General features: G+C 35.7%; 1 protein-coding gene across 6 annotated transcripts in view; it reads right to left on the reverse strand.

Annotated features, from left to right (window-relative positions):
• The window catches only part of LOC150102202 (ral GTPase-activating protein subunit alpha-1), an 800,562-nt gene that overhangs the window by 329,866 nt on the left and 454,137 nt on the right, over positions 1–16,559 (reverse strand). For 4 of the 6 annotated variants that reach the window (XM_090398990.1, XM_090398987.1, XM_090398988.1 and 1 more), the window contains one exon: positions 1,801–1,845. The exons of the other annotated variants lie outside the window; for them this stretch is intronic. In XM_090398990.1, coding sequence (XP_090255116.1) covers positions 1,801–1,845 — 45 coding nt within the window. The remainder of the gene's footprint in view (positions 1–1,800; positions 1,846–16,559) is intronic. 6 annotated transcript variants of the gene reach the window in all.

Consider the following 16,559-nt stretch of genomic DNA (forward strand, 5'->3'; position numbering starts at 1 on the left):
TGTGTACAAATTCCAATCAAAAAGTATGAGAGGACAATCAACATCTAAAGGCTATCATTTTTAAACAAATATTTCATGATCTAAACATGAAATATTTGCACACAATCAACTGTGTTAATTTATCTTATATAAGAAAAACATTTTTGAACTATCAAAATATAATAAGAATGAAATCTTTTATAATCTTTTAAAACATTTGATTGGCTACTAGAAGAGAGAAGGGTAAAGATAGCACATGCACTTATTTTATTTTCAAACTTGGGGTAATTGGTTATAGAGGAGTTGAAACAAAAATTCCAAATAATCTATACACTGCCGAATAGACTAATTTTTGTTAGGTTACCTTATGAGTTTCTCACTTAATAGGTTTCAAAAAAAAATTTTTTTTTTGAAAAAATAAAAACGTAAACAAGAAGAACAAGGGGCTTGCAAATTTGAGAAAAATTTAACAAAGGACTCATGCGAGCCTCTTATAGCTCACCACTGATTACAAGTAAGTAAAGACACACAGAAAATATTTATAAAAATATTTGTTTGGAGCCTATTCCTATACAGTTGTGAGACTTGTACAAGAGAAAGAAAAACCAATGAAGAAGTCTTGTGTGAAATAAAAGAGAGCCAAGTATTGAAGAAGACAATCATAGAAAGAAAGAGAGATGAAATTCCTGGGAGACATAATGAATGGATTATAAACATAGTAGAAAGGAGGATACCAGGGAAAAGAAGAAGAGGTCGGCAAATATGCTTTCTTAGAGGTTATGTTTAGTTAATCCAAGGAGGTTATAAATTACTAAAGAGGAAAGTTGAAAACAGAATGATCTGGAAGAGGAAACTCTCCATAGCATCATGGACTGCCAGTTAGAATGGTGATGAGCATTCTTTGTGAAATGTAGATCTGATTCTACATCATCCTGTGAGGAATATTGTAGAATCAGAATGGGCATTTCACTGCTTTTCCCAGTGTGAAAACTACCAGTGAAGTGAAACCATAATGTGAAGGAGGCTGAACGTTCCATATTGGTCTCTAGAGCCAACTTCTAGATTATCTCACCATGAGCAAACTCACAGGCTTGCTGATTCTTTTGTTGATGCGCATTCCACCCATGAGCACATTTTTATGGGTGGAATGAACATAAAAAACTGTTAAACTCGGCAACTCTTATCCTGAAGATCATCTTCATAGTGACCATCTTTTGTGATATGAATACAGCTATCTTAAGGGATGATTTCGCTTCATGTAGTAAGTAAGCAACAGAATTGCTCATCACGCAAAGATGACAAGAATGTTGTTGACTCATTTGCTGCAAGTGTTCTGGTGTATGTTGTTATGTGACAATTATCAAACAAACTATCCTCTATCAAACATCTGGCAGATCGAGAGTCCTCTCTAATCTCTCTACAGTGATGACTTTTAATTCCAATTTTTCTGTTATTAAGAAGCTTACATGTCAGGTAATGTTTTCTACTGGTGGGAAAGAGAATCAAGTTTAAACAGTGACTGATCACTACAAATGTCACATGCATTTAAACTGTTACTGAAAAAAAAACAAAAAAAAACAAGAAGGTGAGTATAATGTAAACTACTTGCATCTGTTATAAAATAATAAGAAACTGTTTGTGTTTTTTTTTTTTTTCAAGTATTACCTACATTTGAAATTTCCTTAATACTTCCCTTTCTCCCCATATATGCAAACTACATAAATCTGTCTAAAAATGGCTTTTTAAGACAATTAATAAGGAAAAATTAAATTGACAAATGAAAGAAATAACATGAAATATATTTTGCAAAATTAAGAATACCTGTCTATATTTCTTCTGCCCCTTTAATTTATGCACACTGCTGGGCTTCATGGAAAAAGTGTTAGTAGAAAGGACCATGCACAATCATTCAAGTTAAATTAGAAAGCAATGAATAAAAGAAAATTCAGTTAAAACTGAAAGCATTGTTATTAAGAGGGAAAAAAAAAAAATTATCTCCCTTGCTGACACACACATGCAAAACATTTAGTTTTAATAAAACAGTATATACAAAGAACATGCATGCAAATTTTAAATCCTTTATTTTAGACTTACACGGTGATCAGAATACATTTTGGAAAATTATGGAGACAACTACCGTGTTTGAGTAAAACTTTAGTTTAATATAAACCAAAATCCACATTCGACGTTTCAACCTTTATATCAAGGTCATCTTTTGGAGCATATATACAGAGAAACAAGCTGCACTACAATCTACATGGTTTGCTAAAGTTACTGACCAACCGTTACAATAATTATTGGCTTGACCTCTGGTGGAAAAAAAAAAAAAAAAAAAAACCTTACTACATCAATGCTCGAGTCCTATTATTAATATTATCTATTGGTTGTAAAATTACATGGGAGCAACAACAAGTCTATCTATATATATTAACACCATGATTATACATATAGATAGCACCTAAAACTGTCAATAAAGTGGATTTTATTTACCACATAGAAAGAGGCATTAGGTCCCTACCCAATAATATAGCCAATAAAATACGAATAGAAACCAGCCATGTTCTGAACAATAAGAAAACCATACATAACAATCTTACAAAAATGGAACTAGCAGCAATCAAGTCATTGAAAGCTAATCAAGACATAATTATAACGAAATTGGATAAAGGCAATGCCACTGTCGTCCTTGACAGGTCAACATCCATCCATCAGATGAATCAACTAGTCTCCGATAACAGCACCTATCAGCTGGTAAACTATAACCCAACAAACAGGATAAAGAATAAAACAGAGAAATTACTTAAGTCCGTCACTTCGTGGCCATCAGACACGGTTAAAAAACTTATACCCCATTACGCCCACTCTCCCAGAATATATGGTGTCCCGAAAGTACACAAACAAAATGTGCCACTTTAACCAATTGTGGAAGGAATAAATAGCCCTAATTACCACCTAGTCAAGAAATTAGCATCAACACTCAAGGAATTGGTAGGTCATTCCCTCTCCTACATAAAGAACACAAAACACTTTATAAACAAAATTAAAAACATAACACTCGACAAAGATGACCTGTTAGTCAGTTTCGATGTTTCTACCCTCTTCACAAATGTCCCAATCAATGACACAATTCTTCTCCTGTGGAACAAATTTCCGCCCAACATTACGGCCCTCTTTGTCCACGTACTACATTCTGGTTACTTCGTGTGGCAAAATAAATTCTATCTACAAAAATAAGGTACGGCCATGGGCTCACCACTACCCCCTTCCCCCCAATTGCTAACTTCTATATGGAAATTTTTGAGCAAAGTGCCCTTGATTCCTTCACTCTAAAACCTACAGTGTGGCTTAGATACGTGGACAATGTGTTCGTTATCTGGCCACATGAGTGACAAATGCTAAACACATTCCTTAGCCACTTGAACAAACAACATGAACACATACATTTTACTATCAAAATTGAAAATCAGAACTCAATCCCATTCCTGGATACACTGGTCATATGTCTTCCTTCAAGCAGTCTATCTTTCACAGTCTACCGCAAACCAACACACACTGACCAATACATACATGCTAATTCATACTGCCACCCATCACAAAAATATGGAGTCATTAACACCCTTAAACAGAGCTATAATAATGTGCTCTAACCAGCAATCTCTGAAACAGGAACTAAAAATCATCAGCAAAACATTTATAAATAATGGATATAACAAAAATACTATTAATAAAGTACTTCATAAAACATCATCAAAAAAGAATCTAGATTACAGTAAAACTATAGCCATCCCATACATTAAAGGGTTATATCAGAAAAAATTCAACAGAATCCTACACCATTATAATCTCAATGCCACCTTTAAAAAACCTACAAAACTTAAAAACATATTCAACTCCTCTAAGGATCCTCTCCTCCCATTGGCATTGGCACATCCTGGAGTTTATTGCATCCACTGCAATAAACTCCAGGATGTAACTTACCGTACATTGGTGAAACAGGACGTACAATCCCTATACGTAAGAAAGAACACATAAGACATGTTAAATATAACCATTTTGGTGAAGCAGGCCTCTCAGATCACGCTCTCAACACCTTACACCAAATCGACTGGAAACGTACCTGCTCTTTACACCATACAAAAACCTAGTATGAAAGAAAATTTAAGGAAGCCTGCAAAATTCTGATAAACCACCCAAATATCAACAATAATAGTGGCATGAAAATTCCAAGAATCTGGATGGCACACATTCAGCCTACTTCAGGACTCTAGGCAACCTTCAGCTAGTATTGGAAACCATTCCATACGAACTGGTTGGAATTTATATGTATAATCATGGTGTTAATATATATAGTAGATAGACTTGTTGTTGCTCCCATGTAATTTTACAACCAATAGATAATATTAATAATAGGACTCGAGCATTGATGTAGTAAGTTTTTTTTTTTTTTTTTTTTTTTTTCACCAGAGGTCAGGCCAATAATTGTTGTAACGGTTGGTCAGTAACTTTAGCAAACCATGTAGATTGTAGTGCAGCTTGTTTCTCTGTATATATGCTCCAAAAGATGACCTTGATATAAAGGTTGAAACGTCGAATGTGGATTTTGGTTTATATTAAACTAAAGTTTTACTCAAACACGGTAGTTGTCTCCATAATTTTCCAAAAAGTGTTAAAATTTAAATCAGCACTTTTCTGGCATTTGAATACAATGTACTGGTATCTCAAATTACTATGCTATGCTAAAAATATCATAAGCTAAATCTCAATCCCTACATTTCATAAATAGCCAAAAAAAAAAAGTTGCACTAATTAGAATCGAAGGGAAGTGAAAGAATGAGTATAAATAAACTGGAAAATTAATAATGAAAATTTTATTTATTCTTAGTCATTAGAAGATATAAAATAATAGTATAATGATTATGACAACTCAAAAAAATAAAGAATACTTTTATTATATTAATATTTACAATATTAATTTAAACCAAATTAAACCGAAATTAAATTTTATTTGAACAAGTCAAATATTTATACAGTCTAAAAAAGTATAAAGTCTCATTAATAACCATCACAAAAATTTACAGAGTCTCCTGTTAGTTTGAAATTTTTTGTGTTTGTGTTGAAATAAAATACTTCTATTTTGGAGATGAAATGTCTATATTTCGAGGAATTTCTAAATGCCAATGATAATATTTTGGGGTAAAAAAATATATATACTTCATAATATAATTATAGTAATTTTAAGTAATTTAACTTGCCAAAATTTGGACTCAAAGATTGAGAGCATACGACCTTCATTATGGCAGAAAGTTTGACGTCAGTTAGTCTTGATCTGTGGGCTGTTTTGTTACCTTTCATACATGAGAATAATTGTTCACACAAATAGATGCTTCCAAAATAACACATATGATATTTGCTGTAAACTTTTTTTTATTTCGGGATATTTTTGACCTAAATAACTATCTATTTGGAACACCAACTTCTTGGTATTTCTCTTTTAGAATGGAAACATTTTGGAAATTGGTAAGTTCAACTTGAATACAAATAGGAACTTTTTCGAAATTAAAGGAAAAAGGACCTGTAAAAAGTGAAAAATCTTCTTCTTGCTCCTTAAAATCTTTAAATCGCCTATCAAATTCTTCTTTAATCTTTTCTAGTTTGGGATCAATATTGAGTAAAGGTTAAACTTTGATTCTTATTGTTCAACTGTTCACACATAGGAAAGTTATTTAGAATACTCTCTTTAAATTGATTTTGAAATAAAACCGATTTACATGTAAAACTTTCTGTTATTTGTCAGCCTGGTTGGCAGAGTGGATAATGTATCCACTCTCCAGCCAAAAGGCTATGGGTTCGAATCCTGCCGTCGGCATGGATGTTTGTGATTGTCTGCAGAAATACCAGTGATGGTCTGCAGTAGATGCCGTTAGTGTGGTTGCGGTCAGTTGGTGATTCAATAATGGAGAAGGAGTTGTAGAGCAGGTGCCCACCCTCGATGAGTCCTTGGACTCCCTGGAGGTGTCAAATAATAATAATAACTGCCAGTGCATCATACATGTGTGTTATTAACTGATATTTCTCCTGAAGTTTGACATTTAAATCATTCAAATGTCCACTAATATCAACAAAGAATGCTAGACCTTGTACCCATGTCATCATTAAGAAATGCAACATCATGATTTTTCATTTCTAAGAACAATTTGATCTCCTCTATATAAAAAAAAAAAGCTTTTTAGAACCTTATGACAAGATAACCAATGAATCTATGTGTAATAAGGTAGCTTTTCAAATTCACTCTCCGAGTCTTTATGAAATTGTGCAAACTGGAGGTGATTGAGGCCTCTGGATCGGATGAAGTTCACAGTATTTGTCACAGGTTTGAGTATCCTGCTCATTTCCAATACTTCGGAGCACAGGACCTGGTGATGAATAATGCAGTGGAAAGACTGCAGTTTTGGAATGTATGGATACATTTCCTTTAACTTTGCTGCAAGTCTTGATACAAAATCTTTATTTTTGCCTGTCATTGGAGCACCATCGGTTGTCACTGCTACGAGCCTGTTGTTCAATCTTCGGAGGAAGTTGGTATTTTTCCAAAATGCTCCACACATCATCAAAAATGTCTTCCCTTGTAGTGGTTTCATGAATGGGAATCATTTCCAAGAACTCTTCAGTAATATTCAAATTGTCGTCATAAGCCCTGTCATGAATATTGAAACTTTTGTCAAGTGCAATTGAAAAGCACTGTACGTTTGCGGATATTTCTTGCAACTGGTCATGCAGATTATCTGCCATTTTGGTTATTCTTTCGATCACAGTATTTCTGGACAAAGAAATAACGCAAAATACTTGCACGTTTTTGGAACATACATTTTCAGCTGCTTTTATCATACACTCCTTAACCAAGGAACCATCACTAAAAGGTTTGGGAATGTTTTGCCAATAAATAGCTGATTTCATAACTCGCTCTCACTGCTGATTCATTGTCTTTCATAATTTTTGAAAATACTTATTGTCCACTTTGAAATGAATGCTTCATACTTTTTAATTTTTCTTCTTTCAGTTTACCCTCCAGGCGTGAATATTGTTCTTTGTGAATTTTATCGTAGTTCCTTTTTATATTATATTATTTGGCAACACTAATTTTTCATTACAAATAATGCACACAATTTTGTTCTTTGTTTCAGTGCAGAAGTAATTCAAATCCCATTTTTCTTGAAATTTTCTCCCCTCATCAGCAATTTTCTTTTTCTTGTTGTCTTAGAAAGCGACATTGTCTGACTGAATAAATATATTATTAATAACAATTTTTATAAAAAATGTATTTATATAATTACTTACATTATTAAAACTAAATGTATTCATGTTTGGTGCACTGACATGTGCTTCACAGATAGCTGATTGCCAGTAGCAGGCAATTATAAACTCACATAGCCTGGATTCACATGCGTGCATATGCTGCACGTCACATGAACAGCTGCTAGCCAATAGAGTTCGATTTTTTCAGTGTGCTATATATTAACAATGAAAGCATAAATATAGTTTATAATTGATCAGGATCAGATGTAACATTGAAATTGCAATATAAATTTTTATTATTGCAATTATATTATAGCAGGTTGTTGCAACCATATTGTAACTATAAATGTTGTACAAAAAAACGAATAAATTGAATGTTTAAATCGATGTTTCAGTTTTATTATAAATAGCAATCATACTTTTTTTTGTATCTTTCCTTGAGGCATTGTGGGCCACAAAAAATTGCTTTGAGGGCCGAATGCAGCCCGCGGGCCACCAGTTTGACACCCCTGTTCTACACCAATAACAGCATTGCCCAACAAATTAAGCAAAAATAATATCAGTGATTTTCATATATTAAGGCACTGAATCCAAACAGATAATATAAAATATTCTACCACATAAGTATTATTGTTACTGTTATTAATTTATTATTTGTGGTGGTGTGTGCTTTTTATAATTTTTGTAAAATTTTATCATCATCAAATCATCATCATCAAATTCCTGCCATGTACCCTCAAGGGGTGTACAGGATATGACAGTACTACATGAAAAAATTAAATCATTACTAACTTCCTATCTACAATTTTCCTCCAAATCAATCTGTTACTTGTCAAGACTCCAACATTATCAGATTTTATATTTCTATCGTCTAAGGCACTTTGTACCGTATCAATCCACCTATATCTTGGTCTTCCTCTGGGTTGTTTTCCTGCCAACCTGGCAGAGAACACTTGTTTTGCTAATCTTTCCTCTCTCATTCTATTTAAGTGACCATACCACCTGAGATTAGCTCTGCTAATGCATTCCAGGATGCTGACAATGTCAAGTTCTTTCCTAATATCCTCATTTTTAATATGATATTGCCATTGATGCCATCTGTTCATGCCTCTAATCTTTCTCAGGACTCTCATATCTGCGGTCTCTAGTCTTTGGTCAAGTGTTTTACTTCTGACCCAGCTCTCAGATCCATAAGTTAAAACTAGTTTGAACACTGTCTTGTATACAGCTAATTTAGTGTTCCGACTAATTTCTTTCTTATTCCATATGAATTTATTCAATTGACTTCCCACCATACCAGCTTTGCTGATTCTGTTGTCTATTTCTATATTTAATTTACCATCTTCAGTAAAAATCGTGCCTAAGTAGCTGATGTGTTTTACTTGTTCCACAGGTTCTCCATTCAAAACACAGTTGACATTTTCAATGATTCTGCCTATTTTCATTGTCTTTGTCTTTTTATTGCTGACCTTCATACCATATCTATTACAACAGCTATTCAATTTAGTCAGAGAATCTTGCAGACTTGTAGTGGATTTATTTAGAAGTATAACATCATCCGCATAAAGCAAAGAGCTGACATTAACATCACCAATTTTGATATCAGGTTTAATACCACATTCCTTCATAATGTGATCCATATAGATAACGAATAACAGAGGGGATAATGTACATCCATGTCTCACACCAGATTTAACATTAAACCATCTTCCTGTACTTCCTTCAATTCTAACTGCTGACTTACAACTCAAATAAAGACTAAGTATTGCTTGATATAATGCCCCATTGACACCATGTAACTGCAGCGTATTGAATAGCTTCTCTCTTAGCACTTTGTCATATGCCTTTTCCAAATCGACAAAACTTAAATACAGATCTTTGTTATATTCCCATGCTTTCTCGATTATTTGTCGTAAAGTGAAGATCTGATCCTAACAGCCTCTATTTGGCCTGAATCCAGCTTGTTCTTCACCAAGCTTTTCTTCCACAATTCTTCTCAACCGTTTCTCAAGTATACTTGCATAGTTCTCGCCAGGAACACTCAGTAGGGAAATACCTCTGTAATTCTCACATTCAGTTTTATTTCCCTTTTTATATATGGGTACTATGAGAGCTCTACTCCAATCATCTGGAATTCGTCCCTCTGTACAGGCTTTCTGAACTATGCAGTGCAGCCACTGTAAGACTTTTATACCACCATACTTCAGCATTTCTGGTAGAATATCATCTACTCCTGCTGCCTTTCCATATTTCAAGCCTTTGATGGCTCTTTCTACTTCAAGTATGGATATGTATTCCTGCCTGCATGCCTGGTCAGTGTTTTTTATCACTGTGCTGTCATCACTGCTTGTTTCATTTAGCAGTTTTTCAAAGTAATTACTCCATACTTCAAGGATATCTTTTTCTCCTGTTTTCATGCCACCTTTATTATCTCTAACTCCTTTTACAGCACTCTTTCCTCCATTCCTAAGCTTCTTCAACAACCTCCAGAATATTTCGCCACTTCTTGATATTTATTTTCTATATTCTTGCCAAAGTCCTCCCATGACTTTTGTTTAGCTAGTTTTACACACTGTTTAGCTTTCTTACATTTCTCTCTGTATTCTGTAAGAGTAAAAGCTGACTTATTTGCCAGGAACTTCTGATATGCTTTCTTCTTTTCCTTCACTGCCTCTTTAACTTCCTGTGTCCACCAAGGAGTTCTGATTTTTTTATCCTTGCACACAACCTCACCACATGCCTCTCTGGCAGAATCAATCAATGTTTTCTTCAGAGTTTGCCACTGAATCTCCAAGGTTTGATTCCTGTTCTCAAACTCTTTCATTTTCTTTTCAATAATCTTTCTGTATTTTAGTCTACAGTTCACATCTGAGAGCTGCTCAACTTTTATTCGCTTTAAAACTTTCTTACGTGTTATTCTTTTCAATATGAAATTCAATTTTATCCTGCTCAAGACTAAATAGTGATCACTTCCAATTTCAAATCCTCTGTACACTCTGGTGTCCTGCACCAGGGAGAAAACATCACTATCAACAATAACATAGTCAATGAGACTTTTCTTATTCCTAGCCTCTTCTCTCCATGTGAATTTGTGCACATTTTTATGTTGGATCATGGTGTTAGTAATAACCAGTCCATGTCCTGAGTAGAAATCCAACAGATATTTGCCATTATTATTAGCTTTGCTCTTTTCTCCAAATTTTTCCAAAATATTCTGTATGTCTCACAAACATTTCCTACTCTGCTATTTAGATCCCCAACAAGGACCAACTTTTCCTTTTTCATTGTGTCAGTTGCTTTTTCTAAAGCCTCAAAAAATTCCTCCACTTCTACCTTAGTAGAACCTTCTGTGGGACCATAGGCACAAATAAGTCTCATTGTCCCGTTCCCCATTCTCATATTTTCCCACATTACTCTACTTGAGACTGACTGCCATTCAAGAAGATTAGCCTCGTATTTTGTGTTGAATACTATGGCTACTCCTTCTTTTCCTTGATTGTCATTGCCTGAATATAACATTTTGTATTTATTGCTCAGAAAGATCTCACCAGTTTTGGTCTTTTTTGTTTCAGTCACCCCTATTATGTCGATCTGGTACTTATCTAATTCCTCAGCTAGCTCCATTTCTTTGCCATTCAGGCTTCTTACGTTGGTAGTACCGATCTTTAACTCTGGTGATGTTGAGTTGGGGTTTGTTTTCAGATTTGTTCCAGTAGCTGACTTTTCGCTGTTCGCCCTGGTTCCCTGGCGAAAACAACGGGGGCCTTGTTTAACCGGGCGACGCCCCAGCCGGCATGAAATTTTGTCATGTTGTACCATCATTTTTTATTTTGGTTTAACCAATAAGAATACAATTTTTTCGGCTAAATCCCAATTGCCAGCCCATCCTTGTTCGTTCAGTATCAAAGTAGATACCCAACAGGGTGCACCACGAGAAGGTGAGGATTGGACATTAGGTCAGAAACCCTGGTCGGTTCTCTGCATTCCTTTAAAGGCTATGTGGAGGTCTCTTCTTAGTTATACAGCTTTGACCCTTAAGCACCCTGTAAAATTTTATCGTAAATTAGTAATAAATCTAAAATTATTTTAACTGGCCTTCTGTAGCTGTTGTGACTCTCACTGCATTCATCATAACAGTGATTTGAAATGAAGTAAGATTTTAACACATCTTTGAATCTTGTTTCTTTCATTTATTTTTCTGTCACATTTGAAAGTGGTTAAGTATGAACAAAACATTAGCATGCATCAAAGACCTAATTCTTTCTTTACTTCACGTGGGTAATAATAAACCAAGATAAGAAAAAAAGCAGGCTCTTCATTACTGGTAATGATCCAGTAAAGTTACTTTGACATAACATATTCAGGAAAAACGACATTTTATGACTTTTTGGGGTGCCAATGATTTGGAGAGAATTAATCACATAAAAGATTGTTACTTCAGTTCAACTAAGGTATCTAAATTTCAAGTTTGAAATCTTCCATAAGATCAATATCTTACTATATCTTTCAGAAGTTTCTCCCATATTATTGAGAGATGCAGTGAGATATTAAGAACCTTTTGGTTCCATGTATGGACAGGAAGTCACTGTCATTAGATAAAAGCATTTACGAAGATGTCAAGAAACCTAATTTGACTCAAAAGAAGGAATTACCTTAACCTTGTTAGAGAAATGAATATCAAATAATCTGAACTGCTTGAATGCTGTAAACAACGTAACTTATCAGATCTAACAATTTATGTTTCGAGAAATACAAATGAAATCTCGTATTTTGAAACAAAAAATGGAATTAGTTATTCCTGTAAGATATATGACCTTCCAATACCTCTCACACATGCAATAAGTATGTAGGAGACTTTTGAAAATATGTCTACAATGATGGAAGTCAAAAGATAGATGAACCAACACTGGTTCTCACTATAAATAGTGATGAACCACTATTTATAGTGATTCAGCAGTAACAGATTTACTATTGGGTAGCCAAGAATTTACAAAACAATGCTACTTTTGTCTTTCTGAAAGAATATTTTACACAAATTAACAACCATACATGGTAGATTCATGATGTATTATAATGTCTAGTATTCTAATACATATCATGTCTAAGGTATAATGCATATCATACATATCTGCATGTGCCCAATTTTTGATGAAACAAGACAAAAACTGATGTTGGATAATTCCTTATTTTTATTATTTGTTATAGTATTTATTTTTGTTGCACTGATTGAGGTTACTTAACATTTCTGATACTATGAGGCATTTTGACTAAAAAGTTATAGCCAATACAGGTGATTTCTATATGCTGCCATTGGACTTGATCTTTTTCTGTTGTATGAGAGGCTAGTCCTGATTTAATATTTCTTTTCTTCTTCATGTCTTTCATGATTAAAACCTAGGTGTTTCTAGAAGAAAGACTATGTTCCACCCCTGTCCAGCACACCTAAGAACCTTTATCAATGCTTTGCTGGGCTGGTTGGCTGAGTGGTTAGTGTATCCACTCTCCAACCAATAGGCTGAAAGGTTAAATCCCACTATGGGCATAGATGTTTGCGATTGTCTTTAGGTGTGAGATGAATTTCATCACCTGGTGAGAGACTACCATCCTGTTTATTGGAGGTATGAAAAAGTTCTTTGGTATCTAGAGCAGGATTTCTAAACTGTATAAAAAAGTTAAGAAATAGAAAAAAATAAATAAAATTAATAAAAAATAGGGGGAAAAAACCCTGTCCCACCCACAGTACAAATGTACTAAAGGTATATAAAATAATCTTTTGGATGGGAGCTACATAAAGGGTAATGCATTGAGACATACATGACATGCCCCCCCACGAACTTGTTTGTCCCACAAAGTACATTCCAGAACAAAGGATTTTGAATATCCATAGTTTTTGAGTGATCAATGGAGGTTTTAGAGAATGATGGAGAAAATGGCATTCTCTCCTTGTGTTTCAAGGAGAGAATGCCATTTTCATTTCTTGTGTTCGTAATAATGTATCTTTGAATTATTTTTTGTCACAGATTGGATATAGGGGAGCAAATGCTACTCTATATTCCTGTTTCCTGACTATGAGTTTTTTGGAAACTTTTGTAGGATATCCATTTCTGATAGGATGAGACAGAGCTTAACTAATAAACTTTAATTTTAATTTATATCATTTGTACTTATTACTATTATTACGGGCAACTCCAGGGAGTCATTAGACTCATCGAGGGAGACCCCAAATCATATTCATCACAACTATTCAACATTCATACAGTATCTATCATACCTCGCCTTAAACTCATTCACTGTCACAGCATCCACCGCAGACTCAGGGAGCACATTCCACTCATTCACTACTCTAAAAGAACCCAGCTCTAACACCTTTACTAACCACACTTTTGCCCAGTTTCCATGGATGTCCCCTAGTCCTCCCACAACCAGCCCTGTTCTCAAAAATATCTTCTGAATTAATTTTATAGAAACCCTTCAGTAATTTGAATGTCTCAATCATATCTCCCCTCCTCCACCTATCAACCAATTTTTGCAACCCACAAATCCTCAACCTGTTCTCATATGGTTCATTCCACAGACCTGCTATCATCTTGGTCACTCGCCTCTGGATCCTCTCCACCTCCTCCCCATCAAGAAGAAACCTAGGTGACCAAATCTGAGCACAGTAGTCAAGATGGGGTCTTATCAAGGCTCGATGCAGAGGAACAATAACCTGCTTGTCAACGTATTCTTCAGCAACCAAGTGATTTGATGAGCTGATTTGGCCACTTTTGCAATGTGTCCCCTAAATTTCAATTCCTTATCCACCAACACTCCTAAATCTCGTGCCTCATCAATTTCCTGGAGCACGGTTCCACCAATGCAGTAAACTGCCGCCAATCTTTTCACCCCAAAATGCATAACCTTACATTTTGCCACATTAAATTGACATCCATTCTCCTTAGCCCAGACCTCCAATCTATCCAAATCATCCTGCAAAATTTTGACGTCATCTGCATTCACTATTGCCCTACCCAACTTCGCATCATCCGCAAACAAACGAACTGTTCCTCTCAGATCCTGTCCTATATCATTTATGAACAAATTAAACAGCAGTGGTCCAAGAACAGATCCTTGTGGCACACCACTAGTCACAGGCCGTCTTGTGGACTCTACTCCTGAGTAAACCATTCTCTGATATCTCTCCGTCAACCACCCTCCTATCCATCTCACCAACCCTATGTCCATTCCCATATGCTGCAATTTACTGATTAGAATTCCATGTGGTATCCTGTCAAAGGCCTTAGCAAGGTCCAGTAGAATCACTGTAAACCCATTACCCTTATCCAGTTCAGCCGTCACTATGTTATAATACGTGAGCAAGTTACTGAGGCATGACCTACCCTTCACAAAACCATGCTGTCCCCGATACAGTATCCCATTTTCTTCTATCCAATCTTGTATTTTCCTCTTGACTATTTTCTCTAAGACCTTGATAATGATTCCTGTTATGCTGATTGGCCGGTAATTTTCAACATCAGCCTTGGAACCACCTTTGTGCAGTGGAACTATTTTCCCCTCTTTCCACCCCCTTGGGACTGACCCAGTCCTGAGGCTCAAATTAAACAAAATGGTCAAGGGCACTGACAATTCTTTGGCCGCTTCACGTACGACACGAGCTGGTATACCATCCAATCCCACAGATGTATTGACATTGAGGTTCTGTAATAGACTAGTTACCTCTACTTCATTCATCACAATTCCAGTATAAGCTGTTGGTTCTTCCATTCCTGCAAAGTCACCACCTGGATGATATACTCTTGCAAAGTGCTCGCTCAGTAATTCCACAATATCGACTGATTTGGTTACCTCCCTACCCTCAGCATTTTTTAAGATCATTCTACCATGAGCATTTTTCCTTTTACTTGCAACATATTGAAAAAACTGTTTGGGATTCTCTTTTGCCTGCGTGGCCAATTTCCTTTCGTAATCTGCTTTTGCTTTTCTTACCACCCTTGTTACCATCCTAGCCTGAGCTTTACTGTTCCTGCACCTGATGGTCACCCTTCTCCTTAAATTCCCTCCACAATTGTTTCTTTTTTTGCAGCTCAAGCTTAACAGTGTTATTCATCCATTTAACCCCTACTTGATTTATTATTCGGACTGTTGGTATACAGTCAACCATTGCCTCCTGCAAACAGTTCTTAACCACCTCCCATGCACTATCAACATCCAGCCCTTGCAGTTTTACATGCCATGGTATTGAGCCAAGCACACACCTAAGCTTGTCATGCTTACCAGCCCGGTAATTCCACATGTACCGTCTTAATTGTAAATTCGACTCCTTTAGCCACCTCCCAAGTCATGACCTTATGGTCACTCTCACCAATTGGTGGCAACATGGTCATGTTCGTTACAGCCACATTCTCAGTTGCAATTACTAGGTCCAGCACTCTCTGCCCCCTGGTATTTTCCAATACATGTTGCCATAGATAGTTGTCCCTCAATAACTGCATAAAATCCAATTCCTTCCTCCCATGTGCCCTCTCCTCTTTCCAGTCAATGTTACCATAATTGAAATCACCCATAATAATTACCTTCCTTCCACTCATTTCTTCTATTTGCTTATGCACACTATCCCCACCATCCACTCCATCACCTGGTCTATAGCAGCACCCAATTGTATATTTTGTTCTGCTAGATTCTATCTCACACCAAACAGCCTGAAATCTGCTTTTTTCCCCATCCTGCAGTTCAACTTCTATACTCCTTGGCTGAAGCTCATCAGCTATCATCAATAACACTCCTTCCCCCTTTTTATTCACCCTGTCACTCCTTAACACACTATACCCGTCGTATTCAATCCCACTAGCTTTATCATCTTCTGTCAGCCATGTTTCACTAATACCAACAACTTGTGGCCTGGAAGTGCCAACCATGGCCAAAAACTCTTCCTTCTTGTTCCTAATACTCCGGGCATTAGTGTACATGAATCGCAGAAGTCCATTTGTCCCATCCCTACTTTGATGCCTTATACTAACTATCCCATTCTGATTTGTTGTCCATCGTACTCGCTCGGGCATAATATACTCATTCATACACTTAACTGCCCCCCCCCCTAAAGTTTGCATATCTACCCCCATAATAAATCTAGTTTCCCTGAGTCTGTATTGTTATACCAACTAGTTTCACTAGTTAGAAAAGATAATTGGTTATCTTTTTCAAGATCAAGAGTGAATTTGATTGTATGGTGTAATGAGTTGATTTTGTTTAGAAAATCAAACAGGTCCTTTTTTGTATAATAAATTTAG

Source organism: Typopeltis vanoorti, chromosome 10, assembly GCF_054136105.1.
Source record: "Typopeltis vanoorti isolate ZY-2024b chromosome 10, IOZ_Tvanoo_1.0, whole genome shotgun sequence".
Taxonomy (NCBI): Eukaryota; Metazoa; Arthropoda; class Arachnida; order Uropygi; family Thelyphonidae; genus Typopeltis; species Typopeltis vanoorti.